This window comes from Schistocerca nitens, chromosome 10 (genome assembly GCF_023898315.1).
Source record: "Schistocerca nitens isolate TAMUIC-IGC-003100 chromosome 10, iqSchNite1.1, whole genome shotgun sequence".
Lineage (NCBI taxonomy): Eukaryota > Metazoa > Arthropoda > Insecta > Orthoptera > Acrididae > Schistocerca > Schistocerca nitens.
This window is the reverse complement of record NC_064623.1, coordinates 12886801-12914401: the sequence shown is the minus strand read 5'-3', so window position 1 is coordinate 12914401 and position 27601 is coordinate 12886801. Positions and strand designations below refer to the sequence as shown.

General features: G+C 45.4%; 1 protein-coding gene across 1 annotated transcript in view; it reads right to left on the bottom strand.

Moving 5' to 3' along the window:
- LOC126210635 (mucin-2-like) overlaps positions 1–27601 on the bottom strand; it is a 72440-nt gene that overhangs the window by 6568 nt on the left and 38271 nt on the right. The window contains exon 2 of the mRNA XM_049939952.1: positions 17734–18242. Within this exon, the coding sequence (XP_049795909.1) occupies positions 17734–18225 (492 nt within the window). The 5' untranslated portion in view covers positions 18226–18242. The remainder of the gene's footprint in view (positions 1–17733; positions 18243–27601) is intronic.

Here is a 27601-nt window from a genome sequence, read left to right as displayed (position 1 = left end):
TTAGCAGTTGAGTCCCATAAGATTTCACACACATTTGATTTTTGAAATTTCGCACCAGCCGCATAAGAATGGCGCCCGTAGCGCCGCCATGAGGATATAAATCAGGTTTATTTTAAATACACGCTGTAACGGTCGTGATGGTTAGTGACCTCTGAGGTTGGGCATGGTGAGCTGATGTTAGTTAAGAATGCCCGTAAGGCGACAAAGACGCCATTATCACGACGTCACTGAGTTCGAACGAGGTCGTGTAATACCGCTAGAAGAAGTTGGAGGTTCCTTCTGCGATATTGCAGAAAGACGTAGCAGGAACGTAGGCTCTGTACGTGATTGCTGGCAGCAGTGATTACGAGAGTTTCGGGCTCCGGACGACCACGTGGCACTGCCTGCCTCTGGCAGATGGTACTGCGCCTGCAGTTGGCACCACAGTGACACAACGAATTGTTACAAATCGGTTACTTCAAGGACAGCTCCGAGCCAAACGTCCTGTAGCGTGCATTCCACTGACCCCGAACCACCGTCATTTGCGATTTCAGTAGTATGGAGCGAGAGCTGTTTGGAGAGCAGGATGGAGGTCTGTTGTGTTTGCTGATGAAACCCGGTTCTGTGTCGGAGCCAATGATGTCCGTGTGTTGGCTAGAAGAAGGCCAGTTAAGAGGCCTGCAACTTGCTTGACACACTGGAGCCACACCTGGAGTTATGGTCTGCGGTACGATTTCATACAACAGCAGGACCACTCTCGTGGTTATCCCATGACCTCGACTGCAAATTTGTACGTCCATCTCGCGATTCGACCTGTTGTGTTGCCACTCATGAACAGCACTCCAGGGCATGTTTTCCAACAGGATAACGCTCACCCATATTCCGCTGTTGTAGTCATGTTTCCTTGGCCTGTTCGATCACCAGGCCTGTCTCCAGTCGAGCATACATGAGACATCATCAGACTACAACTCCAGCAGCAGTAACCTGTGATAATCGACCGAGTAAAGCAGGCGTGGAACACCATCCCAAAAACTGACATCCGGCACCTGTACAACACAACACATGCACGTTCGCATGCTTGCATCCAACCTTTTGGCGGTTTACACCGGTTATTAATGTACCAGCATTTCACATTTGCAATGGCTTATCTCGCACTTAACTTTGATCTCCCAATGTTAATCACTAACATATGTTACCTAGACACAAGTGTTCTCGAAATTTCATTGCTCTGCATCAATTATTTTTTGCTGTTGCAATTTTTTCCATCAGTTTGTTAGAGACAGGCCAACGGCCTTGCCGCAGTGGTAACACCAGTTCCCACCACATCACCGAAGTTAAGCGCTGTCGGGCTGGGCTAGCACTTGGATGGGTGACCATCAGGTCTGCCGAGAGCTGTTGGCAAGCGTGGTGCTCTCAGCCCTTGTGAGGCAAACTGAGGAGGTACTTGACTGGGAAGTAGTGGCTACGGTCTCGGAAACTGACATGCGGCCGGGAGAGCGGTGTGCTGACCACATGCCCCTCCATATCCGCATCGGGTGACGCCTGTGGACTGAGGATGACATGGCGGCCGGTCGGTGCCGTTGGGCCTTCATGGCCTGTTCGGGCGGAGTTTAGTTTATTAGAGATAGAGAATGGGAGTCTGTTGGAAAAAGTTTGGCAGCTCTCAAACTTTTTCCTTTGTCCTTTCCTTCCGATTTGTCTTGGAATGCGCTAAAATGGTGACAAATCAGGAGAAGGCGCAGTGTATGACAACGGTCCTGTGAAAGTATCGACGACAGTGTGGGAGGGCACCACCAGCAAAACCAAGTACAGTGAGATGGTTGAAAAAAGACAGGCACTGTCAAATACTTTCTTCGAAGTGGACGTCCCCTTGTGTCTCAATAATGTGTTGACAGGGTGAAGCTGCATTTCAGTGCAACTCCCCAAGTAAATTCATCGTACTTCGCGCGAATTGCAGGAAGCAGGAATAACTCTCCATAAAATGCTACACAAGCGGTTACGCCTTTTTGCGTACAAAAGTGAAATTGGTCGAAACATTACAGCCACACGATCGTCCTCTGCACTATGCATTCACGCGTTCCATGCTGGTTTCCATATGGCTGACAGTGAGATGAAGCAACAGCGTTCCACATTTCTGGACATGTGGACGCCAAAACGTTAGCATTTCGAGCTCCAAAAACCCACAGAACACGCGTGAACACATCCGTGGTAGCCTGAACGGAACATAACGCGAAATGTTTACCTGTACAATGTCGAACTGTTCCTCCTACCACAGATCAAAGCGGTGCAGCCAACCACCATCTACCAGCATGACGATGCAGCGCGACATTGGAGTTTGGGCCTGCAGAATGTGCTGAACGACATATTTCTTTCCTGACGAGAACACGACAAGTGCCATCACCCGATTTCCCAGAAACTTCGCTCAGTCGAAGAGGGCTCAAAATAAGCGAACACCTGCTTCAGGTTATCCGTAGGTATTCGACCGGAATTGAGAAAACGACGGTTAAAGTTTTCGAGATACTTTATATGCCTTTCAGTGAGCAAACGGTCCAGCCAAATCAGTGCCCAGTGCCACAGTGGGTTGAGTCGCAGATTTATACTTCTGCGCCCCGTGTTCGAAACCCGATTATCATTTTTAATTTTGTTTTTCAGTTATCTACACATATGTCTGGTGAATGAGGTAAAAAAAATAAATGAATGGAAAAATTAATTGAAGTTGTTTTTCGGTGAAATTCCTCTGGTGTAACGTGATTCATAATCAACTGCAAGCGCCAGTTACCAGAAAAGTGAACCGTTATGCGTGGTTTGTCGCCAAATTGTTGCCAACGCATGAAGTCTTAAGCAATGTCAACGACGATTCCTTCCCTAGTGAGATTCATACGAAGAAATGTCACTGTGGCGAACCTGTGTTCACGCAATGCTCGTGGTGTTCGGAATTTCTATGTTTCGAATGTCTGGTCGATTGGTATCATGCAAGGGAACGCACCAAATCTTCCTGAAGAATAAACATAAGTATAAACTATAAGAATTAAGAATTGATATAAGAATGAAATATAAGAATATGAGAATTTAAGAAGATTGTAACCACAGAAAATATCATACACACACATACACTAAAGAGTCAAGGACACTGATACACCTGCCTAATATTGTGTAGGACCCCAGAGGACGCAGATGTGCCGCAACACGACGTGGCATGGCCTCGACTAATGTCTGAAGCAGTGATGCAGAAAACTGACACCATGAATCCTGCAGCGCTGTCCATAAATCCGTAAGAGTACGAGGGGGTGGAGATCTGTTTTGAACATCACATTGCAACAGTTTGGTGGCCAGCGGAAGTGTTTAAACTCAGAGGAGTGTGCCTGGATCCACTCTGTAGCAACTCTGGACGTGTGGGGTGTCGCATTGTCCTGCTGGAATTTTCTACGTCCGTCGAAATGCACAATGGACATGAATAGATGCAAGTGATGCTTACGTCACCTGCCAGAGTCGTATCTAGAGGTATCAGGGGTCCCATTTTACTCTAACTGCGCAAGCCCAACACCATTACAGAGCCTCCACCAGCCTGAACAGTCCTCTGTTGACGTGCAGGGTCCATAGGTCCGTGAGGTTGTCTCCATACCCGTACACGTCCATCAGCTCGATACAATTAGAAACGAGACTCGTCCGACCAGGCAACATGCTTCCACTCATCAGTAGTCCAAAGTCGGTGTTGACGGGCTAGGCGAGGCGTAAAGCTTGGCGTCGTGCAGTCATCAAGGGTACACGAGAGGGCCTTCGGCTCCGAAAGCACATATCTATGACGTTTCGTTGAATGGTTCGCAGGCTGGCACTTGTTGATGGCCCAGCATTTAAATCTGCAGTAGTTTGTGGAAGAGTTGCACTTCTGTCACGTTCTCTTCATTCGTCGTTGGTCCCGTCCTTGCAGGATCTTTTTCCGGCCGCAGCTGTGTCGGAGATTTGATGTTTTTCCGGATTCCTGATATTTACGGTACAATCGTGAAATGGTCGTACGGGAAAATCCCCACTTCATCGCTACCTCGGAGATGCTGTGTCCCATCGCTCGAGTGGCAACTATAGCACCCCGTTCAAGATCACTTAAATCTTGATAACCTGCCATTGCAGCAGCAGTAACCGATCTAACAACTGCGGCAGACACTTGTTGTCTTATATAGGCGTTGCCGACCGCAGCGCCGTATTCTGCCTGTTTACATATCTCTGTATTTGAATACGCATGCCTCAATAACTTTCTTTGGAGCTTCAGTGTGTTATAAAACACAGTTGCAATTTCACAATTAATATAACGCCTTGTGTCCCCTAACTTTATAAGAAATATTCTTGTACCATCCTTCTATGGTCATTGGTAGATAAATGAATAAAATAAAATAAAAACACTTGCCGCCGGCCGGTGTGGCCGTGCGGTTAAAGGCGCTTCAGTCTGGAACCGCGTGACTGCTCCGGTCGCAGGTTCGAATCCTGCCTCGGGCATGGATGTGTGTGATGTCCTTAGGTTAGTTAGGTTTAAGTAGTTCTAAGTCTAGGGGACTGATGACCACAGATGTTAAATCCCATAGTGCTCAGAGCCATTTGAACCATGGCACTTGTCGGGTTTTGAACATGGGACGCAGAAGTGAGAGAACGAGACACTAGCCACTATTGAACCAGTTGCGGTCAACGTGTTGCGCGCTAGAAGCGATTTAAATATGTCGGAAACTTTTGACGCTCGTTTCCCCAGAAACGGTCGAATCTCTGCGGATAAGCCGAGATATGTGTTCGCTTGTTTTAGCTCCTCTTCCACCGAGCGACGTTTCTGGGAAGTCGGGTAATGGCACTTGCTTCTCCGGGTGAGAGGGAGATGGATCGTGATCGTCTTATCGCACGGACCGCACGCTCTTCCAGTGTCAAGCACTTAGATCTCTTTTTGTGGTGTTACGTCAAGGACGGCGGGTACACGACACAGCCGATGACGTTGCCATATTTCGTGCAGGAATCAATGAAGCAGTCGCAACTGTTGGTGCTGCAGTGCTGACCTCTACATGGGCAGAACTCAAATATCGCCTGGATGTTCCAAGAGCGACGAGTGGGGTTCACTTCGAAATAGTGACAGAACAGAAAAGAAACTCCGAGATTGACCTGCTAAACGTTTTTCAACAAATCGCGATGCTTTGACGCAAGTATTTTCCAATGTAATGGTTTTTCTAGACGATACAGGGGCTTTATGGACACCCTGTAATGATTAAGATTGATCTACCACGTTTACTAGATTTGTCCATTCTTTACTGACAAGAACAACATCAGAAACTCATTTGGATTTCATTGCAGATCATACGACTTTGTGCTACTCACGCTTGAAATGTATAGTTGTTCCTCCTCCCTCGTATTTCGATTTACATCCGTAGCAGCAGAAATTATTCGGCAGTGCTGTTACCAATGAGTAAATAGTAAAAGTAGGACAATTACGTGCATTTTTAAAGTTTGCACAAAATGTAAACAAGAGCATTATACCAAAATTCAGACGATATTTCCCGTGTGCTATATGTGACGTGCGCAGTGATATGCTACAGAAGCTTGCAACAAAGCCATTGATGTTTCCACACTGTGTTGGTTTTATCTGATTAAGAAAAAAACGATGACCGTTTGTTTTATTTTCTATTTTGAGCCCGTCGAAATTTTCGATGAGCTGTATTCTCGACTGCAGGAACACCTATTACTGGAAGGTTCCTAAATGAGAAATTGTGGCCGTGCGGTTAGAGGCGCCATGTCACTGATTGCGCGATCCCTCCCGCCGGAGGTTCGAGTCCTCCCTCGGGCATGGGTGTGTGTGTTGTTCTTAGCAAAAGTTTAAGTTAGTTTAAGTAGTGTGTAAGTCTAGGGACCGATTACCTCAGCGGTTTGGTCCCTTAGGAACTCACACACATTTGAACATTTGAGAAATTGTGCGTAGCCTTTTGAAATCCAGGCGATTACAATGAAGTGAGTAATGATACTGTCAAAACTTTAGCAATATTGTAAAATAGAGCACTTACAAAGAAAAATCGGACGCTTTCCTGTAAAAAAAGCATTGCAAGACGCTGCAGAAGCATTGCATATGGAGTCGATGGCATAGGAATTTTTTTCCCCCTACTAGAAATCATGTTGCGTTTACGGAGACGTAATCTCATGACATGTGTTTGACGATCTGGCATGTATTTTGGTTTTTGACAGACTGCATCAAAGTCACTACTTGCTTTTGGGCACAGATATCATCTTGTGGAAAGTTTTTGTACAGAACTCGCTGACAAACCCGGCATTGTTTGGGTATTCAAAAAATGGTTCAAATGGCTCTGAGCACTATGGGACTTAACGTCTGAGGTCATCAGTCCCCTAGAACTTAGAACTAATTAAACCTAACCAACCTAAGGACATCACACACACATCCATGCCCGAGGCAGGATTCGAACCTGCGACCGTAGCGGTCACGCGGTTCCAGACTGAAGCGCCTAGAACCGCACGTTGGGTATTCATTTTGCCAATTTTCTGTTAGCAACGAAAACAGAAAATGAACTGTTGAAATGGTTCAAATGGCTCTGAGCACAATGGGACTTAACTTCTCAGGTCATCAGTCCCCTAGAACTTAGAACTACTTAAACCTGAGTAAGCTAACGACATCACACACATCCATGCCCGAGGCAGGATTCGAACCTGCGACCGTAGCGGTCGCGCGGTTCCAGACTGTAGCGCCTAGAATCGCTCGGCCACTCCGGCCGGCAAAATGAGCTGTATAGCGTAATACTGAAAAAATTCGTTTCCATGGTTGGTGAAAACACTTTGAAATTATTAAGAACATTCGGTCCGAGATGATTTCGTGACCATTTCGGCTGGACCCTAGACGACTGGAGAACCGTGACCTGGTCGGATGAGTCCCGATTTCAGTTGGTAAGAGCTGATGGTAAGGGTTCGACTGTGGCGCAGTGGTCACGAAGCCATGGACCCAGGTTGTCAACAAGTCACTGTACAAGCTGTGGCGGTTCCGTGATGGTGTGGGCCGTGTTTACATGGAATGGACTGCGTTCTCTTGTCCAACTGAACTGATCATTGACCAGGAATGGTTACATTGGACTACTGCGAGGCTGCGTGCAGCGATTCATGGACTTCATGTTTGGAAACAACGATGGAATTCTTCTGGATGACAGTGCGCATTCTCACCGGGCCACAATTATGCACGATTGTTTTGAAGAACATTGCGAGCAATTGGAGCGAATGATTGGCCATCCAGACATGAATCCCACCGAAAATTTATGGGACATAATCGCATCGAACATTTATGCGGCACAATCGAGAGGCCAGTTGATGCACAATATCCTGCACCGCCAACACTGTCGCATTTATGGGACAGGTTTGGAGGCAGTACGGCTCAATATTTCCGCAGCGGACTTCCCAACGACTTGCTGAGGCCATGCCACATCGAGTTACTGCACTATGTCGGGCAAAAGCACGACCGACACGACACTAGGAGGTGTCGCATCACTTTTGTCCCTCCATGTATACTGAACTGCTGAAGTGTTTAACTTAGGTCTACTTTCCCAAGGACTTGTATATGGATTTCGACAAGGACGCTCTGTACCAATGTTGAGTATTATACAAGACTTCTCCCACCGATTGTATCTCTCATTCTTTTGATTTCTGCCTCAGAACCCACGCACCATCCCGAAGGGACATTGAACTTTTGGCGAGGAGAGACTTACTTCGTCACTCCACGATTTAGGTAACTTCGAAGCGTTTCTTTAAGCTGCCCAACCGAGGACGCACTCAACAGCGCCGACGCGCGGTCTAAGGTCGTCTTGTCAGAGATCGCGAGATGCTCCCCCCCCCCCCCCCCCCCCCGCCGTCGGTCGGAGGTTCGAGTCCTCCCTCGGACATGGTTTTTTTTTTTCTTTATTGATTTTCAATTCCCCCCGAAGGGGGCGGGCTGGCAGCAGCTTTCTACGCTGCTCTACAGCCTACAGACTTTTTTTTAAAAAAAGGAAGAAGAAAGAAAGAAGAAAAAACAGGCGATAAAATGGTGATTTAAAGTGGAAAATGGCGTAAAAATGCGGAAAGTTAAAACAGAAAGCAAAAGGGGACGGCAATGTTCATAAAATACACAGGAATCAGACAAGTAACATAGTAGACACACAATTAAAAAACATGGCGACAGTCTGGTTTCTGTTCGCAAGTGATAAAAAGCACACTCAGCGACAGTATGATGGCTGTTCGCTACACTTCCCAAAAGACACAACACGGAGCACGCACTGGAAAACACACTGTAAAACACTGCACGAAAAAGGCGGCACAAAGATGGCACTCCCGAGCCAAGGCAGATGGGGGGGGGGGGACCTGGAGTAGGGGGAAAAACAAGGAGGGAGGAGAGGAAAAACGAAAAGGGGGGGGGGAATCGGACATGGGTGTGTGTGTTGTCCTTAGCATAAGTTAGGTTAAGTAGTGTGTAAGCTCAGGGACCGCTGACCTCAGCAGTTTGGTCCTATAAGAGCTTACCTTAAATTTCCAAAATTACCTCGACAGCCTTCTCCTTCAGCAGTGTGACCTTGTATTTCGGCGATTGTTCAGAGATGTTTTCCGAGCACTTTGGTGCAGGAGACGCCTGGCTTGCTAAAGAGTAATTGCACTTCGTTTGTTTTCCTATATTATCTTTGTATCTGTGTCGCATCGGAAATATCTGTACAGCGGTGTGCTCTCGGTGTTTTGCCCCGGAACAAACTTGTTCCGTTCGGTCGCGTTACTTGATGTCGCCGACGGGAATGCCCACCTCGTATCCTGTCGCCCTCTAGGGAGTACTGCTCGGTTCTGTTTTTCCGGCAGTTTTAGTCGTACGCAGCAGTGTGGACAGCTTTACTGTCGCGGAGCTGCCCGGCCTGCGTGGTTTCACCGAACGCAGTGGCAGACTGAAATACGAAGCTATTCTTCCCCGCAGCGGCAACAGCCACGTCACAGCACTGCGGCATCTGCCCGGGCGCTCCCTTCCTTACTCTGAGCTGTGTGTGCTGTACGTTCCGGCGAGTGCATATTACAGGATTTTCAGCGGCTCAGAACGTATTTTCATAGAAACAAAGGTAACTGTTGCAAGAAACCGAATAAACCGATCATTACATTGTTACTCTGCAACCAGCCAGCGGAGACCACGAGTGCCTGGCAACAATATCCGTGAACAACCTCCGAAAATTCGTCGCTCAAGTTGTTTCACCCTGTATTTCACCTCCAACGTAACAAAATTCGTTCACCTCTTCGTTAGTTTCTTGCACAAGTTTTAAGTGCAGCCTTCCGGCGTAATCGGCTAGTACACCGCTTAGCGTTTCTTGTCCGTTGATGCGCCTGTTATGGATCTCAGCTAGCGCGTCCTGCTTTATTGACGACCGACTCAATTTACATTCTGTCTCGGCCATCAGCGTTATGCCGTCAGCACATTGAAGAGCCAAAGAGCACCTGCCTAATATCGTGTAGGGCACCCGCGATCACGCAGAAGTGCCGAAAAACGACGTGGCACGGACTCTACTAATGTCTGAAGTAGTGCTCGAGGGAACTGACACCATGAACCTTGCAGGGCTGTCCATAAATCCATAAGAGTACGACGGGGTGGAGATCTCTTCCGGCCAGCACGTTGCCAGGCATCCCAGATACGCTCAATAATGTTCAAGTCTGGCGAGTTCGGTCACCAGCGGAAGTGTTTAAACTCAGATGAGTGTTCATGGAGCCACTCTGTAGCAATTCTGGACGTGTGGGGTGTCGCATTGTCCTGCTGGAATGGCGCAAGTCCGTCGGAATGCACAACAGACACGAATGGACACAGGTGATCAGACAGGATGCTTACGTTCGTGTCACCTGTCAGAGTCGTATCTAGACGTATCAGGGGTCCCTCATCACTCCAGCTGCAGACACCTCACACCATTACAGTGCCTCCACCAGTATGCAGGGTCCACGGATTCATGAGGTTGTCTCCATACCCGTATACGTCTATGCGCTCGATGCAATTTGAAACGAGGCTCGTCCGACCAGGCAACATGTTTCCAGTCATCAACAGTCCAGTGCCGGTGTTAACGTGCCGACGCGAGGCATGTAGCTTAGCGCCGGGCAGTTGTTAAGGGTACACGAGCGAGCCTTCGGCTCCGAAAGCCCATATCGATGACATTTCGTTGAATGATTGCACGCTGACACTTGTTAATGGCCCGGCACTAAAATATGCAGCAATTTGAGGAAGGGTTACACGTCTGTCATGTTGAGCGATTCTCTTCTATCGTTGTTGGTCCCGTCCTTGCAGAATCTTTTTCCGGCCGTAGCGATGTTGCAGATTTCATGTTTTACCCGGTTCCTGGTATTCGCGGTACACTTGTGAAATGGTCGTATTGGAAAATCCTCACTTTATCGCTTCCTCGGTGATGCTGCGTCCCATCACTCGTGCGCCGACTATAACACCATGTTCAAACTCACTTAAATCTTGGTAACCCGCCATTGCCGCAGCAGTAACCGACCTAACAACTGCGCGAGGCACTTGTTGTCTTATATAGGCGTTGGCGACCGCAGCGCCGTATTCTGCCTGTTTACATATCTCTGTATTTGGATACGCATGCCTACACCAGTTTCTTTGGCGCTTCAGTGTATCTGCACTGCGTCCGAGAAATCCCCGTACCACTTGGTCAAAATAGTTTATTGTATAGTCAAGTAGTTACATTAAAAAAAATGTATCTAGTGGACCCGCGTGTACACCATCATGTCTTACACAGAAATGTGTGCGTCTGTGTGTCCTCCTTTTTGTTCAAATGGCTCTAAGCACTATGGGACTCAACTCCTGAGGTCATTAGTCCCCTAGAACTTAGAACTAGTTAAACCTAACTAACCTAAGGACATCACAAACATCCATGCCCGAGGCAGGATTCGAACCTGCGACCGTAGCGGTCTTGCGGTTCCAGACTGCAGCGCCTTTAACCGCACGGCCACTTCGGCCGGCCCTCCTTTTTGTGCTGGGGAACATCTCAGGAGTTATGCCCCCAAAGGATTCCTTCGCATTTTTTCGCAGTGTTCATTACTCTTATACCATTGTTGAGCCAAACCGGACTTGGTTGTTAGCCAGTGCGGGTTGTGTGGCGAGGTAAGGTGTGCGCTTCGTGGTGGTCATTTCAGGTGAGGCTGGAGATGCCGAACCACGCCCAGTCTAGTGGCCTCGGGATAGTTCATCGAGAGCCCAGCGATCTGAACAGCAAAAGTTGTCCGTCCTATTGTATCCACGCCTGAGCCACACTCCCTTGCCTTCAAGCTGAGGTAACAATTAAGTTAGCAACATGTCCAAAAAGAATAAGCATTGGCGCACCCTTCAAAAAATGCGTTTCGAACAGGTATCGTGACGACATCCCTGGCCTTATCGTAATATCAGCTGCGGCCTTGCGAAAGCTGTGCGTAAAAACTCACTCATTATCTCTGTCATTGTTTGCCCCGTCGTTCGATGTCCGTACACCCACACAGACGCTCCTCAACAACGTAACTACGTCTGCGCAACTGAAACATTGCAGTACTGAAACAAACCGATACAATTCTCGCTACAATGCTTTTTTTCGTCAGCTTCAAAGCAGGATATCCCACAAAACAACTATTTATTTCCCCAACTGCACAAACTCGAGAAGGGTGGGAACACTTCGCCGCTCTTCGGTTTCTAGGCAGTGTGCTTTATTGCTATACGACCAGCGCCGGCCGTGTTGGCACGATTTGGGTACTTTTTAGAACAGCTGGAGCAGTAGTGGAACTTTTCTGCTCACGAGACAATACTGACACTGCAGGGCTGAACCTCGGGCCGCATAAGTACCGACGTTACTATTAATTCGTAACCTACGTAAATTGGTGTGTTATGTTATACAAAACAAACTAGCTAGCTATAACAAAGGAACCAAAAATTGGGACCGGCCCCCGCGTTAAAAGTCGGAACATTTGCTACCGACTGTTCTTTGTTTCACATTGCTGCCAACTTCAGCGACCGCAAAGTAGTGACTCTGTAATTACCTGACGAAGTGTTGTTATGTTGAACGTGTGAACTGATAAGTAGATTACAGACAGTGGTCGTACTTATATTTAAATGCAGCATGCACTATTAGACACGCCCACAAATGCTTACTAAATGTTTTTCATCTTATTTTTCTCGTAGTCGTCGTGTTGTATTGCAACAGCCTTAATTTAATTTCACATTCCTTGCAAGAAATATGTTCCGGATTTTAAGATGACTGTCTCTGTAACGTGTATTCACGAATCCTTATTACTACCGTGTCAACATTGATACGACTCGCCATGCCAGTGAGTTGCCTGTACTGGAAGAGAAACAAGGAAACATTCCCCCATCTCATACCCTCCTACATGGCAAGTAGTCGCACTGGCTTACCCCTCTGTCTCTGAGGTAAGAGGTTAGTTTTACTTAGCTCACGGCGAAATTCATCAACGTCAGTTAAAAGTAAGCCCGTCTTAAAATATTACCATCTCTGTATTTTTGTTTACTACTGAGCGGGGCAACTACGCTCTTAAGATCTCTTGATGTTTTTGAATTCGGTTGTTAGTTTCTAGAAGCATATTATTCTACAAGATGCGTCTGAGAAGTTCTGTGAATTATCTCACAAAACGAACGAAACAAGAATTACAAATAAAATACATTTACTGGTCTTCAAAATAATCACTGTTAGCCAGAACACACTTTTGACATCGGTTTTACATCTACATCTATACTCTGAAAACCACAGTGAGGTGCATGGCAAAGGATACATCCCCTTGTACCAGTTATTAGGGTTTCTTCCTGTTCCATTCACATAAACAGCACGGGAAGAATGACTGTCTGAATGGCTCTGTCCGTGCAGTAATTATTCCAATCTTATCCTCACAGTCCCTATGTGAGCGATACGTAGGGGGTTGTAGTATATCCTAGAGTAATCACTTAAAGCCGGTGCTTGAAACTTTCTCGGGATAGTTAAATCCTGTCTTGAAGAGTTTGAGTTCCCCCAGTATCTCTGTGCCACTCTCCCACACATCAAACAACCCTGTCACCATTCGCGCTGCCCTTCTCTGTATACGTGCCATATCCCCTATTAGTCCTCTCTGGTGCCGGTCCCAAACACTTCAGCAATATTGCAGAACCGGTGACACGGGTGATTTGTAAGCAATTTCCTTTGTAGACTGATCGCAGTTCCCCAGGATTCTACCAATAAACCGAAGTCCGCCGCCTTCCTTACCCACAACTGAACCACTGTGATCATTCCATTTCATATCCCTACAAAGTGTTACCTCCAGGTATTCATACGACTTGGCCGATTCCGACAGTGACTCATAGCTATTATGGGATACTACGTTTTTTCGTTTTGTGAAGTGCAAAATTTTACATTTCCGAACATTTAGAGTAAGTCGCCAATCTCTGCACCATGTTGAAATCTTATCAGAATCTGACTGAATATTTATGAAGCTTTTCTCAGATAGCACTTCGTTACACATAACTACATCATATGCAAAAGACATGATTTTACTATCAGTATTATCTGTAACAGATGCAACGTGAACAGCAAGGGTCCCAACATACTTCCCTGGAACATACCCACCGTGTATCCTCGGTACGAGAAAGCCCTCAGCCCAGACACAAATTTCACTTGATACCTCATATGATCGTACTTTTGACAGTATGCGTAAGTGTGGCACTGAATCAAATGATTTTCGGGAATCAAGAAATACAGCGTCTGCCTGACTGCCTCGATCCAAAGCCTTCAGTGTCTCATGTGAGAAAAGTGTGAGGTGGGTTTCACAATATCGGTGTTTTCGAAATCCATGTTGGCTGGCACTGAGCAGGTCATTCTGTTCAAGATACCTCATTATGTTCGAGCTCAGAATATTTTCTAAGATTCTACAAGAAACCGATGTCGAGGAAACTGGACGGTAGTTTTGTGTATCACTTCTTCTATCCTTCTTGTAGCCGGGTCTGACCTGTGCCTTTGTTTAAGAACTGGACACGATGTCGGGTGTAAGGCTGTTTGGAACTGTCTGGAAACGCTTCTCGTGAAATCGTCCGTAGCACCGTGATCACGCACTGCCGGTCATTTTTCCCCCCGCCTTAAATTAGCTCTGGAAACGCTTAAGCTTCACAGACGTTGCACGTGACCGCGGTACTCTGAACGGTTTCACAAGAAGCCTTTTTTTCCTTTATCTTTTTTTTTATTAGATACAATTGGCTTTCGGGACGCGCCCATGCAGCCATATCAACTCTTGACAAAACGATACGACACTGTGTTTGCAACAGTTCAGAATAATCGATAGGGTCAAGCCATACCCCAGTACAAAGCTACATGGGCTTACACTTGCCACGTGACCCCATGAGGCGATTATCGTTCAGTAATGAAGAAAAGGGCAACACAACACCCAGTGCCCGAGTGGAGAAAAATCTCCAATTGGACAGGGAATCAGAATAGGACCCCTTCCATTTTTTTCATGAAATTTCTTTGATCCATGTATTTGTACCTCCCGTGCTGCCGACTTCTGCTACCAGTTCCACTTACACCAAGCGGCTACAGCATCGTAAGAGATTCTTCTATAGTGTCTGCTTTCACACTGCGTCAATTAGCTGTTAAGTGGCCTAATCGAGAGCACTTGTGGAGGTTCCCTGATCACGATATGCAGCATGTTGCCAAATGTTTTTCAATGATTGTCATCCGGCACAATGCGAAAATATTCCCCATCAGTGTAGGTTTTATGAAAGATTTTTTTTCTCTCAGTGACTAATAGCCGAAATTTAGGCGACAAGCTCCACAATAAAACTGGAATAGTGCTATGATAAAAAAAACTGCAGACAAAGGAATTTAGCTTGTACGTGTAGGTATGTGGCGACTCGAAACTCGTCCCTAATAACATAACTGTTATCATTTTAATATTGGGCCAGGAAGAAGCGTAACAAACAGCGACTGAAGCATTACATTTACAGTCCCTGCTGTCTGTCGTAAAAAAGCGCTAGGATTATTTTTTTCTTCAGCGGCATCCCCAGTTTTGCTACGTTGTGCATCTGCTTTACCATCCACGCGGGACTGGTAGACAACGTGCGAGGCCTATTTGTTTATTAAGAGGCCTGACGTAATGCACCCCACGTGACGTCACTGTCGTCCCTGACCGCCTTCGTGACAATTCTCGGCCGCACTCTGCAGGGCCAATGAAGATGATGCTGCAGCGTTTTCGACGGGAAGTGTTTCATCACCCTCAATACAGCCCATAACTGGCTCCGTCTGAGTTTCAACTCTGCTCACACGAACCGCTGCCTACGAAGACAATATTTTGGCACAGACGGCGAGATGCAGACCAGTTTAGAGAACTGGCGGAAAGCACAGGTTGCTGCCTTCTTTGGCGAGTGTATTGGAAAGTTGGTACAACGCCACAACACATGTCTTACATTGGAGCGGCGACTATGTAGAAAAGTAGCCGGAAAGTGTAGCTAACTGCTGCAAATAAAACATTTTTTAGTTTCACTGTGGTTTCAATTTCGCCACCGATCGGACCATAATAAACGAATAGCACTCGTAATTGTTAAGTGTGAAAGCATGTCATTGTTAAGACGATTCCCCAAAAAATATTACACTTGCAAAATTCGTTTCATCATCTCTTATTCATCATGTTTGGTTCTTACTCACCTTTACGTTTTACGATTTTTACTAAATCTAGTACAGATTCTGAAACAGCATTAAGAAAAGTAGCAGAGTATATTGCAAAACTTTAATTATGATGAAGAAAACGGAAGTACACTTGCTTCGCCTGGCTTATCCCTTGAACTGAAATTTAAAAAAAAGAAAATCTACATGTGGTGTAAATGCTGGTTAACGGTACGGAAATTTAGTTGCCACGTTAACTTACTCGCCTACTGCTGACAAATTTGTATTCCACGTTAACAACTAACTCGTTACATGTCCATCGAGATTTGCCTCTCAGTTCTGTCCTACGGAAGTAGACGTGTAAAATAAAAAATAATAATTTTTCTCTTTTTCAGAAAAGCTATTCTTGCATTATTATTTTACATTTTGCATAATCTTTACCTCTACCACTGTCAGTTATTTTGCTACAGGCTCTCATTTCTAAACATAACTCTCCGAACATCGCCTGATTTCATTAGGCAACATTCCATTAGCCTTGTTTTCATGTTGTTTATATTCATCTTATAACCTCTTTTCAATACGCTACACATTCCAGTAAACTGCTCTTCCAAGTCCTTTGTCGTCTCTAACAGACTGACAAAGCCATTGAAAAACCTCCAAAATTTCACTTCTTCTCCTTGGTCTCTGATGGTCTTTTCAAATCCCTGGTTTCGATTACTCCTTGCTTAATGTACAGACTGAATAATGCATGGACTAGGATCCAAACCATTCTCACGTCCTTCTCAACTACTGCCTCATATTGTCTGAGTCTTTATAACTTCAGTTTGATTCCAGCACAAGTTGTCGATAACCTCCCTTTCCAGGTATTTCATCGCTGACAACTTCAGAAACTCAGAGAGTGTAGTCAAGTAAACTTTGTCAAAAGTTTTTTCTGCATGTACAGATCCCATAAGCATAGGTTTATCGCTTTTTAGTTTATATCTTTCGATAAGTTATAGGATCAGCAATGCAACGCATTGTGTGTTCCAGTAAATCTTTAGAACCCAAACTGATCCCACCCCACAACAGTTTCTTCACGCTCATCGATTTTTCAGTTTATAATATTCCTGTCACTATTTCGCTAAGATGACTTAATTAAACTGATGGTTTGATAATACTCACATTTGTTAGCAGCTGCCGTTTTTAGTATTGGGTATATTACAAATCATAACAATTACGAGGAAAGGAAACAAAAGAAAAGTTCGGAGTAGGTATTAAAATCCATGGAGAAGAAATAAAAACTTTGAGGTTCGCCCCTGTCAGAGACAGCAAAGGACTTGGAAGCGCAGTTGAACGGAATGGATAGTGTCTTGAAAGGAGGGTATAAGATGAACATCAACAAAAGCAAAACGAGGATAATGGAATGTAGTCGAATTAAGTCGGGTGATGCTGAGGGAATTAGATTAGGAAATGAGACACTTGAAGTAGTATAGGAGTTTTGCTATTTGGGGAGCAAAATAACTGATGATGGTCCAAGTAGAGAGGGTATAAAATGTAGAGTGGCAATGGCAAGGAAAGCGTTTCTGAAGAAGAGAAATTTGTTAACATCGAGTATAGATTTAAGTGTCAGGAAGTCTTTTCTGAAAGCATTTGTATGGAGTGTAGCCATGTATGGAAGTAAAACATGGACGATAAATAGTTTGGACAGGAAGAGAATAGAAGCTTTCGAAACGTGGTGCTACAGAAGAATGCTGAAGATTAGACGGGTAGATCACATAACTAATGAGGAGGTATTGAATAGAATTGGGGAGAAGCGGAGCTTGTGGTACAACGTGACTAGGACATGTTCGGAGGCATCGAGGGATCACAAATTTAGTATTGGAGGGCAGTGTGGAGGGTAAAAATCGTAGGGGGAGACCAAGAGATGAATACTCTAAGCAGATTCAGAAGGATGTAGGCTGCAGTAGGTACTGGGAGATGAAGAAGCTTGCACAGGATAGAGTAGCATGGAGAGCTGCATCAAACCAGTCTCAGGACTGAAGACCACAACAACAACAACAACAAAAACAACAATTACGAGCTGGATTAGTGAATAGAAGATTGAGCCCGTAATCATACTCCATTGAGTATGCAATGTCTTATTGCAACGTCTGCTCACCTGCGACGAGATATCTGCATCGCCTTCAGGCTGGTCGGACACTGCTACAGCAACAGGAGCAGTTGCCTCTCCAGAAATGCTGGTTGGTGGCGGCAGGGTCGTCTTCAACTTGTTGAGTTCGAATGCAACGAGCTGATCTTCGTCTAGCAGGGGCTTGTACACCATTGGTGGTTCTGTGTTCTCCAGCTGCTGGGCCAACCCAGGAGAGGTCTGCAGCAGTGCACTGGTGGTGGGTGCCTGCTCCAGTCTGAACCTGGAGTGCTCCACTCCTCCAGCTCCCGGACTGCTGGCCCGGACATTTTGTAGGTGGGAGCTTCCGGGCCTGGTCTTCCAAAGTGGATGATTCGCGTGTGGGTCCTCACCTGAAGGATCTGCGCCAACCGCACTGTCAAAGTATATACGGTCGTCCCTGTTGCCAATCGTTCCCCCTCTGCCGGGACTGGTCAGCACCCCGACGAGGAGAAGCAAGCAAGTTTGCACTCGGCGACGCATTGCAGCAGCGGGCACTCCTGGAAACCAAACACATCGTAATGAGAGGGCATTGAATGGTCCAGATGTCAGCAGCCCATTCGAACTCTCGGACTGATTCTAGGTACACAGTAACGATTGTCAAAGTTTTCACACAGAAAGAATAGATCGAATTAATGTAAAATCCTTGGAGATATGGAAAGCAGCAAGAGTTCAGATACCATCGATCACGCGAAATTCACCTCACATGCTTCTCACGTGATATCTTCCATGCCATGGGGGGAGGGTGGGGGGGGGGGGCGGAATTTCTGGAGGTAATGAACTTCTTCCAAAAAAACTGTAGAAGCATTTATATTTTTGCACACACTCTAAACTACGAAGGAATTATGCGAATTGAACGGAAATCTATGGACTTGAAGCACAAGTCTACAAACAAATGATTACAGTTTCATAAAAAATTGGCATTTTATCCAAGAGAGAGAACCTCACAAACAGTGCAAGTCAATAACACGTTGGTCAACCTCTGGCCTTTATGCAAGCAGTGATTCGGCTTGCCATTGATTGACAGAGTTTTCGGGTGTCCTCCTGAACGATATTGTACCAAATTCTGCCCAACTGGTGCGTTAGACTGTCAAAATCTCGAGATGATTTTAGTGTTCTGCCGATAATGCTCAGAACGTTCTCATTTCGGGAGAGATCAGGCGACCTTGTTGGCCGAGGTAGGGTTTGGCAAGCACAAAGACAAGCACTAGAAATTGTCGCTGTGTGTGCGCGGGCATTATCTTGCTGAACCCAGAATGGCTTTCCATGAAGGGCAACGAAACTAGGCGTAGAATATCGTCGACGTAACACTGCGCTGGAATGGTGCTGCGGATGATAACCAAAGAGTTCCTGCTCTGAGACGAAAAGGTGCTGCAGACCGTCAGCACTGGTTGTCGGGCGACAGTCAGGCTGGTATCCCACCAATATCTGGCGCGTCTTCTGGCTGGACCCTCACTGAATGGAGCAGAATTGAATTCGGTGATGAGTCCTTCAGCGAATTCATCCATGATGACCAGTGAAGACGTGTCTGAAGATGCTCTGTTGGGATACCAGCCTAACTGTCACCCTCCATACGGCCTGACAATAAGCAGTGGTGGTCTAGGGTGCCAGGACCCCTTTGGTTGTCATCCGCGGCACCACTACAGCACAGTGGTACGTCGACGATATTCTACGCCCTGTTACGTTGCTCTTCATGGCAAGCTACCCCGGGTTTACATTTCAGCAAGATAATGCCAAACCCTACCTTGACCAAAAAGGTCACTGTGTCTCTCCCCAGGTGAGAAAGTTTGAGGTATTTTGAGCAAGGTCCTCCATCCAGCTCAACATTTTGACGATCTTAACACGCCAATTGGATAGAATTTGGCACGATATCCGTCAGGAGACATCCAACAACTCTTGTCAATCAATGCCAAACCAAATAACTTGTTGCGTAAGGGCCAAAGGTGGACCAACGCGTTATTGACTTGCTCAGTTTGTGAAACTCGTTCTCTTGAGTAGGTCATCCAGTTTTTCTGAAGTTTTAATCACTTGTTTGTACGTACATATACATTACGTCTACCCATTTCGATCCCAGTCAGATAATTACTGAGATTACGTCGTTTTTTGTCTTCGAAGGTATATCAGTTTCCAGATTTCACAACTGACTTCCGGAGGATGAAGTAGCATGATAACTAAGCATTTCGAAAACTGCGTTGAATTCTAAATCTTAGAAATCGTATTTGACACGATACACTGCACAGCTGCTTGCTCTCGTGAATGGGGTTGTGACCCTACGGGTAGTATTCTACCCAGGTAGAGGCGAACACGTTGCATTCACGGGCAGATTGCCCCTGCTATCAGCGACAAACTCGACACTGGTTGTAAGTCCGCAGGTAAGACAGAAAACCACAAAAAGTTGAGTAAAGCAGTGCAGAAGTGGAAACGCCGTCCAATAAGAAAAGCGGGATGAGACAACGGCTGACTTGCTGAACGTTGGCAGAAGCCACATTCCCCTCATTAGCAGGCTCGTACAGCTGTGGTCTGCAGATGCGTGTTCACCGTTGCAGTGATTACTGAAATGATGATAATTATGAGTAAAGACTTCCATGTTATATTGTGTAAGTTGTGACAGTCTCAAAGTCTTCAGAGTTGTAATAACAAAAAAATTAACTGCATAACGAATGTACTGCTCAATTTTTCGCACGTATGGTTTTCCCAGGTTATTGGTCTATGCACGAGAGTGCACGGTACTAACATGTCCCAAATAGTTGCTTGCGAAAATGCGATTTTTCAGTGGGTTATCTCTCGGGTTTTATTCATCACGAAGATAAGGCGTCAAGTGTTTTGGATAGTCCTTGGCCTAGCGACCATTCGTATAGTTATCGGAAGAACGGGCATACTGCAACTATCATACAGTACACAGTCAAAAATTAAACATTACGCATTTCCTCAAGCCAAGGTAAACTGAACGAATTGGTTGATTCTTTTGCAATAGTTGTCGTCTAATGTGGGCCTCGGGTGGCCTATGAAAGCACGACTTTTTCATGGGCGGTTCCTGAGAGAATCCCGAAAAGTACCAATTGCCGAGATGACCACTTCTATAATTTATGTTCACGACAGACCTTCGAAATTTTTACCATATGTTCTGAAGATGATCTCGAGGACCTTCGAAACTTTTTTCGCTATCATTATCTGTTACCGAGATCTGGTGGTTCAAATTTACAGTACTTACGCAGGTAAAACATGCGCTTTATATCCAGAATGAAGCGTAAATCTAGGTTTGACTGAGTTAGTGAGCACATGACAACATTTCTGGGGTAATTGCAAGGGTTCTGAAGTCACCAAACGATCGCCATTTTTTCACCAATAGAACTTTATCAGGCGCTGTCTCTGTTTAATGGGCACTTCACGCATATACCGGCTGTCTTGACGCCGATATTATTCGATAGTGCCACCTGGTGGCTTAACTATCTTCCAAAAAATTATTTTGTCATACGAGATTCTTTGTTCTTGCTGCATTCTTTGGCGAACGTAAAGTAGTGTAAAACGAACTTTCGTTGAACGGGATACGTTTTTGTTTTAACCTTATGTTATGAGTAATTATTTGTTGCTTATATGTGTCAAAGTATGTCAATGTGTCGAAATACACACATCAAAAAGAGTTTTGAATCAGCTCGGTTCCCAGAACTCCTGAACATAGACGTTGACTGTGGACATTGTATCACAGACACAGTCCCTATGACTGTTCAGAGAAGTCACTAAACCCGCCCAAAGATGTAAACAACCATGCATGAGCAGCGCCTATAAGACGGAGGGAGTCCGACAGCCCATCAGTTCCAGTCATTCCACAGCTCGTGTTTTTCTGTAGTTCAACCATGCCTAAATGGTCAATACCGCAGTTCCATCGCGTCCGCATTGTTACTTTGTTCCAGGAAGAGTTCTCAAGAAGGGAAGGGTCCAGGCATCTCGGAGTGAACCAAAACTGTGTTGTTCGGACATGGAGCAGATACAGAGACCCGGAACTGTCGATGACATGCCTCGCTTAGGCCGCCCAAGGGCTACTACTGCAGTGGATGACCGCTACCTACGAATTATGGCTCGGAGGAACCCTGACGCCACCATGTTGAATAATGCTTTTCGTGCAGCCACAGAAAATTGTGTTACGACTCGTATCATGCGCAATAGACTGCATGATGCGCAGCTTCACTCCAGACGTCCATGGCGAGGTCCATCTTTGCAACCACGACACCATGCAGCGTGGTACAGATGGGTCCAGCAACATGCCGAATCGACCACTCAGGATTGGCATCACGTTCTCTTCACTGATGAGTGTCGCATATGCCTTCAACCGGACCATCGTCGGAGACGTGTTTGGAGGCAACCCGGTCATGCTGAACGCCTTAGACACACTGTCCAGCGAGTGCAGCAAGGTGGAGGTTCCCTGATGTTTTCGGGTGGCATTATGTGGGGCTGACGTACGCCGCTGGTGGTCATGGAAGGCGCTGTAACGGCTGTACGGTACGTGAATGCCATCCTCCAACCAATAGTGCAACCATATTGGCAGCATATTGGTGAGGCATTCGTCTTCAAGGACGTTCACATCTTGTGAATGACTTCCTTCAGGATAACTACATCGCTCGACTAGAGTGGCGAGCATGTTCTCCTAACATTGAAAAGGGCTGTTTATGGATGACGTGACCCACCAACCACTCTGAGGGATCCACGCCGAATCGCCGTTGAGGAGTGGGAAAATCTGCACCAACAGTACCTTTATGAACTTGTGGACAGTATGCCACGACGAATACGGCATGCATCAATGCAAGAGGACGTGCTACTGGGTATCAGAGGTACCAGTGTGAACATAAATCTGGACCACCACCTCTGAAGGTCTCGCTGTGTGGTGGTACAACATGCAATGTGTGGTTTTCATGAGCAATGAAAAGGACAGGAATGATGTTTATGTTGATCTTTATCCCAATTTTCTGTACAGGTTCCGGAACTCTCGGAACCGAGGTGACGCATAACTTTCTTTGCTGTGTGTATGTAAATAAACTACCAATACTTTACTGACCCCTGGAATTCGTCTTATATAAGCAGCACGCCACGCTGTAACAGGGAAAAGAAGAGAAACAGCTGAAGAAAGCTGGTGTTGTGGCACAAAACAAGGTAATATGCTCCTCTGTAAAAGATTTTGCTAGGAAAAGGGGAACCACTGTCTCAATCCTCATTCCACCGTCTCCGCCGAAAATTGTGGCCAGCAAGCTATTCGCACTCTTTTACTGCAGAGCATTCTAAATCTTTTCCCCCTGGAAAATGTAGTGCACTGTAATCATTCCACCATCGTGCAACATCTGCATACAGTGGGGAAGGTTCAAAAATCGGATGTATGGGTACCGCATGTTATGAGCCAAAATCACAAAAATCAGTGGGAGCGCAAATGTGCATTTCTGATTGCTCGTCATTAACTGGCTCATGAACAACATTGACCATTCATGTCCTCTATCGTTACTGGTGACGAAAAATGGTGTTTTTATCCTAAGGGAAAGAAAGGGATGGTCGAGCACGAACGAAGCAGCAACTCCACACACGAAGACCTGCTCTCATCCATTAAAAATAGTGTTATGCAGCTAGTGGTTCAGAGTACTAAGAACAGCTTCCCCGAGGTGCAACCATCACTGCTGGCGTTTACTGTCAACAGCTGAGACGTCATGCAGATGTAATCGAAGAACAACGACCAGGAAGACCGAGTGAGGTGATGCTGCTCTGCGGTAACTAGAGTTGCCACAATTTGTTCCTAGCAAACTGGGACGTTTCTCTAAAATAAACTAAAAACGGCCATAATTTGTGAATCATAAACCAGACCCCCCCCCATGAACCATGGACCTTGCCGTTGGTGGGGAGCCTTGCGTGCCTCAGCGATACAGATGGCCATACCGTAGGTGCAACCACAACGGAGGGGCATCTGTTGAGAGGCCAGACAAACATGTGGTTCCTGAAGAGGGGCAGCAGCCTTTTCAGTAGTTGCAGGGGCAACAGTCTGGATGATTGACTGATCTGGCCTTGTAACATTAACCAAAACGGCCTTGCTGTGCTGGTACTGCGAACGGCTGAAAGCAAGGGGAAACTACAGCCGTAATTTTTCCCGAGGACATGCAGCTCTACTGTATGATTAAATGATGATGGCGTCCTCTTGGGTAAAATATTCCGGAGGTAAAATAGTCCCCCATTCGGATCTCCGGGCGGGGACTACTCAAGAGGACGTCGTTATCAGGAGAAAGAAAACTGGCGTTCTACGGATCGGAGCGTGGAATGTCAGATCACTTAATCGGGCAGGTAGGTTAGAAAATTTAAAAAGGGAAATGGATAGGTTAAAGTTAGATATAGTGGGAATTAGTGAAGTTCGGTGGCAGGAGGAACAAGACTTTTGGTCAGGTGATTACAGGGTTATAAATACAAAATCAAATAGGGGTAATGCAGGAGTAGGTTTAATAATGAATAAAAGAATAGGAGTGCGGGTTAGCTACTACAAACAGCATAGTGAACGCATTATTGTGGCCAAGATAGACACAAAGCCCATGCCTACTACAGTAGTACAAGTTTATATGCCAACTAGCTCTGCAGATGATGAAGAAATAGATGAAATGTATGTCGAGATAAAAGAAATTATTCAGGTAGTGAAGGGAGACGAAAATTTAATAGTCATGGGTGACTGGAATTCGTCAGTAGGAAAAGGGAGAGAAGGAAACATAGTAGGTGAATATGGATTGGGGGGAAGGAATGAAAGAGGAAGCCGCCTTGTAGAATTTTGCACAGAGCATAACTTAATCATAGCTAACACTTGGTTCAAGAATCATGAAAGGAGGCTGTATACATGGAAGAAGCCTGGAGATACTGACAGGTTTCAGATAGATTATATAATGGTAAGACAGAGATTCAGGAACCAGGTTTTAAATTGTAAGACATTTCCAGGGGCAGATGTGGATTCTGACCACAATCTATTGGTTATGAACTGCAGATTGAAACTGAAGAAACTGCAAAAAGGTGGGAATTTAAGGAGATGGGATCTGGATAAACTGAAAGAACCAGAGGTTGTAGAGAGTTTCAGGGAGAGCATAAGGGAACAATTGACAGGAATGGGGGAAAGAAATACAGTAGAAGAAGAATGGGTAGCTCTGAGGGATGAAGTGGTGAAGGCAGCAGACGATCAAGTAGGTAAAAAGACGAGGGCTAATAGAAATCCTTGGGTAACAGAAGAAATATTGAATTTAATTGATGAAAGGAGAAAATATAAAAATGCAGTAAATGAAGCAGGCAAAAAGGAATACAAACGTCTCAAAAATGAGATCGACAGGAAGTGCAAAATGGCTAAGCAGGGATGGCTAGAGGACAAATGTAAGGATGTAGAGGCTTGTCTCACTAGGGGTAAGATAGATACTGCCTACAGGAAAATTAAAGAGACCTTTGGAGAGAAGAGAAACACTTGTATGAATATCAAGAGCTCAGATGGAAACCCAGTTCTAAGCAAAGAAGGGAAGGCAGAAAGGTGGAAGGAGTATATAGAGGGTTTATACAAGGGAGATGTACTTGAGGAAAAAATTATGGAAATGGAAGAGGATGTAGATGAAGATGAAATGGGAGATAAGATACTGCGTGAAGAGTTTGACAGAGCACTGAAAGACCTGAGTCGAAACAAGGCCCCGGGAGTAGACAACATTCCATTAGAACTACTGATGGCCTCGGGAGAGCCAGTCCTGAAAAAACTCTACCATCTGGTGAGCAAGATGTATGAGACAGGCGAAATACCCTCAGACTTCAAGAAGAATATAATAATTCCAATCCCAAAGAAAGCAGGTGTTGACAGATGTGAAAATTACCGAACTATCAGTTTAATAAGTCACAGCTGCAAAATACTAACGCGAATTCTTTACAGACGAATGGAAAAACTGGTAGAAGCCGACCTCGGGGATGATCAGTTTGGATTCCGTAGAAATGTTGGAACACGCGAGGCAATACTGACCTTACGACTTATCTTGGAAGAAAGATTAAGAAAAGGCAAACCTACGTTTCTAGCATTTGTAGACTTAGAGAAAGCTTTTGACAATGTTGACTGGAATACTCTCTTTCAAATTCTGAAGGTGGCAGGGGTAAAATACAGGGAGCGAAAGGCTATTTACAATTTGTACAGAAACCAGATGGCAGTTATAAGAGTCGAGGGGCATGAAAGGGAAGCAGTGGTTGGGAAGGGAGTGAGACAGGGTTGTAGCCTCTCCCCGATGTTATTCAATCTGTATATTGAGCAAGCAGTAAAGGAAACAAAAGAAAAATTCGGAGTAGGTATTAAAATTCATGGAGAAGAAGTAAAAACTTTGAGGTTCGCCGATGACATTGTAATTCTGTCAGAGACAGCAAAGGACTTGGAAGAGCAGTTGAACGGAATGGACAGTGTCTTGAAAGGAGGATATAAGATGAACATCAACAAAAGCAAAACGAGGATAATGGAATGTAGTCAAATTAAGTCGGGTGATGCTGAGGGAATTAGATTAGGAAATGAGACACTTAAAGTAGTAAAGGAGTTTTGCTATTTAGGGAGTAAAATAACCGATGATGGTCGAAGTAGAGAGGATATAAAATGTAGACTGGCAATGGCAAGGAAAGCGTTTCTGAAGAAGAGAAATTTGTTAACATCGAGTATAGATTTAGGTGTCAGGAAGTCGTTTCTGAAAGTATTTGTATGGAGTGTAGCCATGTATGGAAGTGAAACATGGACGATAACCAGTTTGGACAAGAAGAGAATAGAAGCTTTCGAAATGTGGTGCTACAGAAGAATGCTGAAGATAAGGTGGGTAGATCACGTAACTAATGAGGAGGTATTGAATAGGATTGGGGAGAAGAGAAGTTTGTGGCACAACTTGACTAGAAGAAGGGATCGGTTGGTAGGACATGTTTTGAGGCATCAAGGGATCACAAATTTCGCATTGGAGGGCAGCGTGGAGGGTAAAAATCGTAGAGGGAGACCAAGAGATCAATACACTAAGCAGATTCAGAAGGATGTAGGTTGCAGTAGTTACTGGGAGATGAAGAAGCTTGCACAGGATAGAGTAGCATGGAGAGCTGCATCAAACCAGTCTCAGGACTGAAGACCACAACAACAACAAACCAGGATATTTCGCGACACTTTTCTTAAACTAAAAAAGTGAAATATTTGTGCAAATTACTGCTGTATTCAATTGATTTAGTAAAATAAATAAATAAATGAACACTTTATACTGTGATTAATTTAATAAAATCCAAGGGAGGGCATTCAAATGGTAAGAACATTGTACAATACGAGGTGCTATCCAAAAATTTCGGGACTGGTGCTGCCATCTGTTGAAAACCTTACCTTTGGACTAAGGGTGACCCCCACCTTCGAAGTAGTTCCCATCTGCACGTACACACCGGTCCCAGCGCTTCTGCCACTGATCAAACGTTTTCTGGAAGTCCTGTTCTTTGTGGGTGTTCATCACTGCTAGCGATTCTTCTTGAATCCTCTCTAGAGTGTCGAACCGAGGGCCTTTCAAATTAAGTTTCAGTTTTGGGGATAGCGCGAAGTCTCAAGGTGGCAAATCTGGCGAGTACCGTGGGTGGGGTGCAGCCGCCATGTTGTTTTTTTTTTTTTTTTTTGCCAAAAAGGTCCTGGTGAGCAAGGACGTGAGACAGGGTGCGTTGTCGTGATGCAGCAGCCAGTTCCCTTGACGCCAAAGTTCGGGCTGTTGTCACTGCACGTTTTCACGGAACCGTCGAAAAACATCGTATTAGTACGCGGAATTCACTGTTTGGTTGGGTGGGACGAATTCTTTGTGCACAATTCCGTTGGTATCAAAGAAAACGATGATCATGC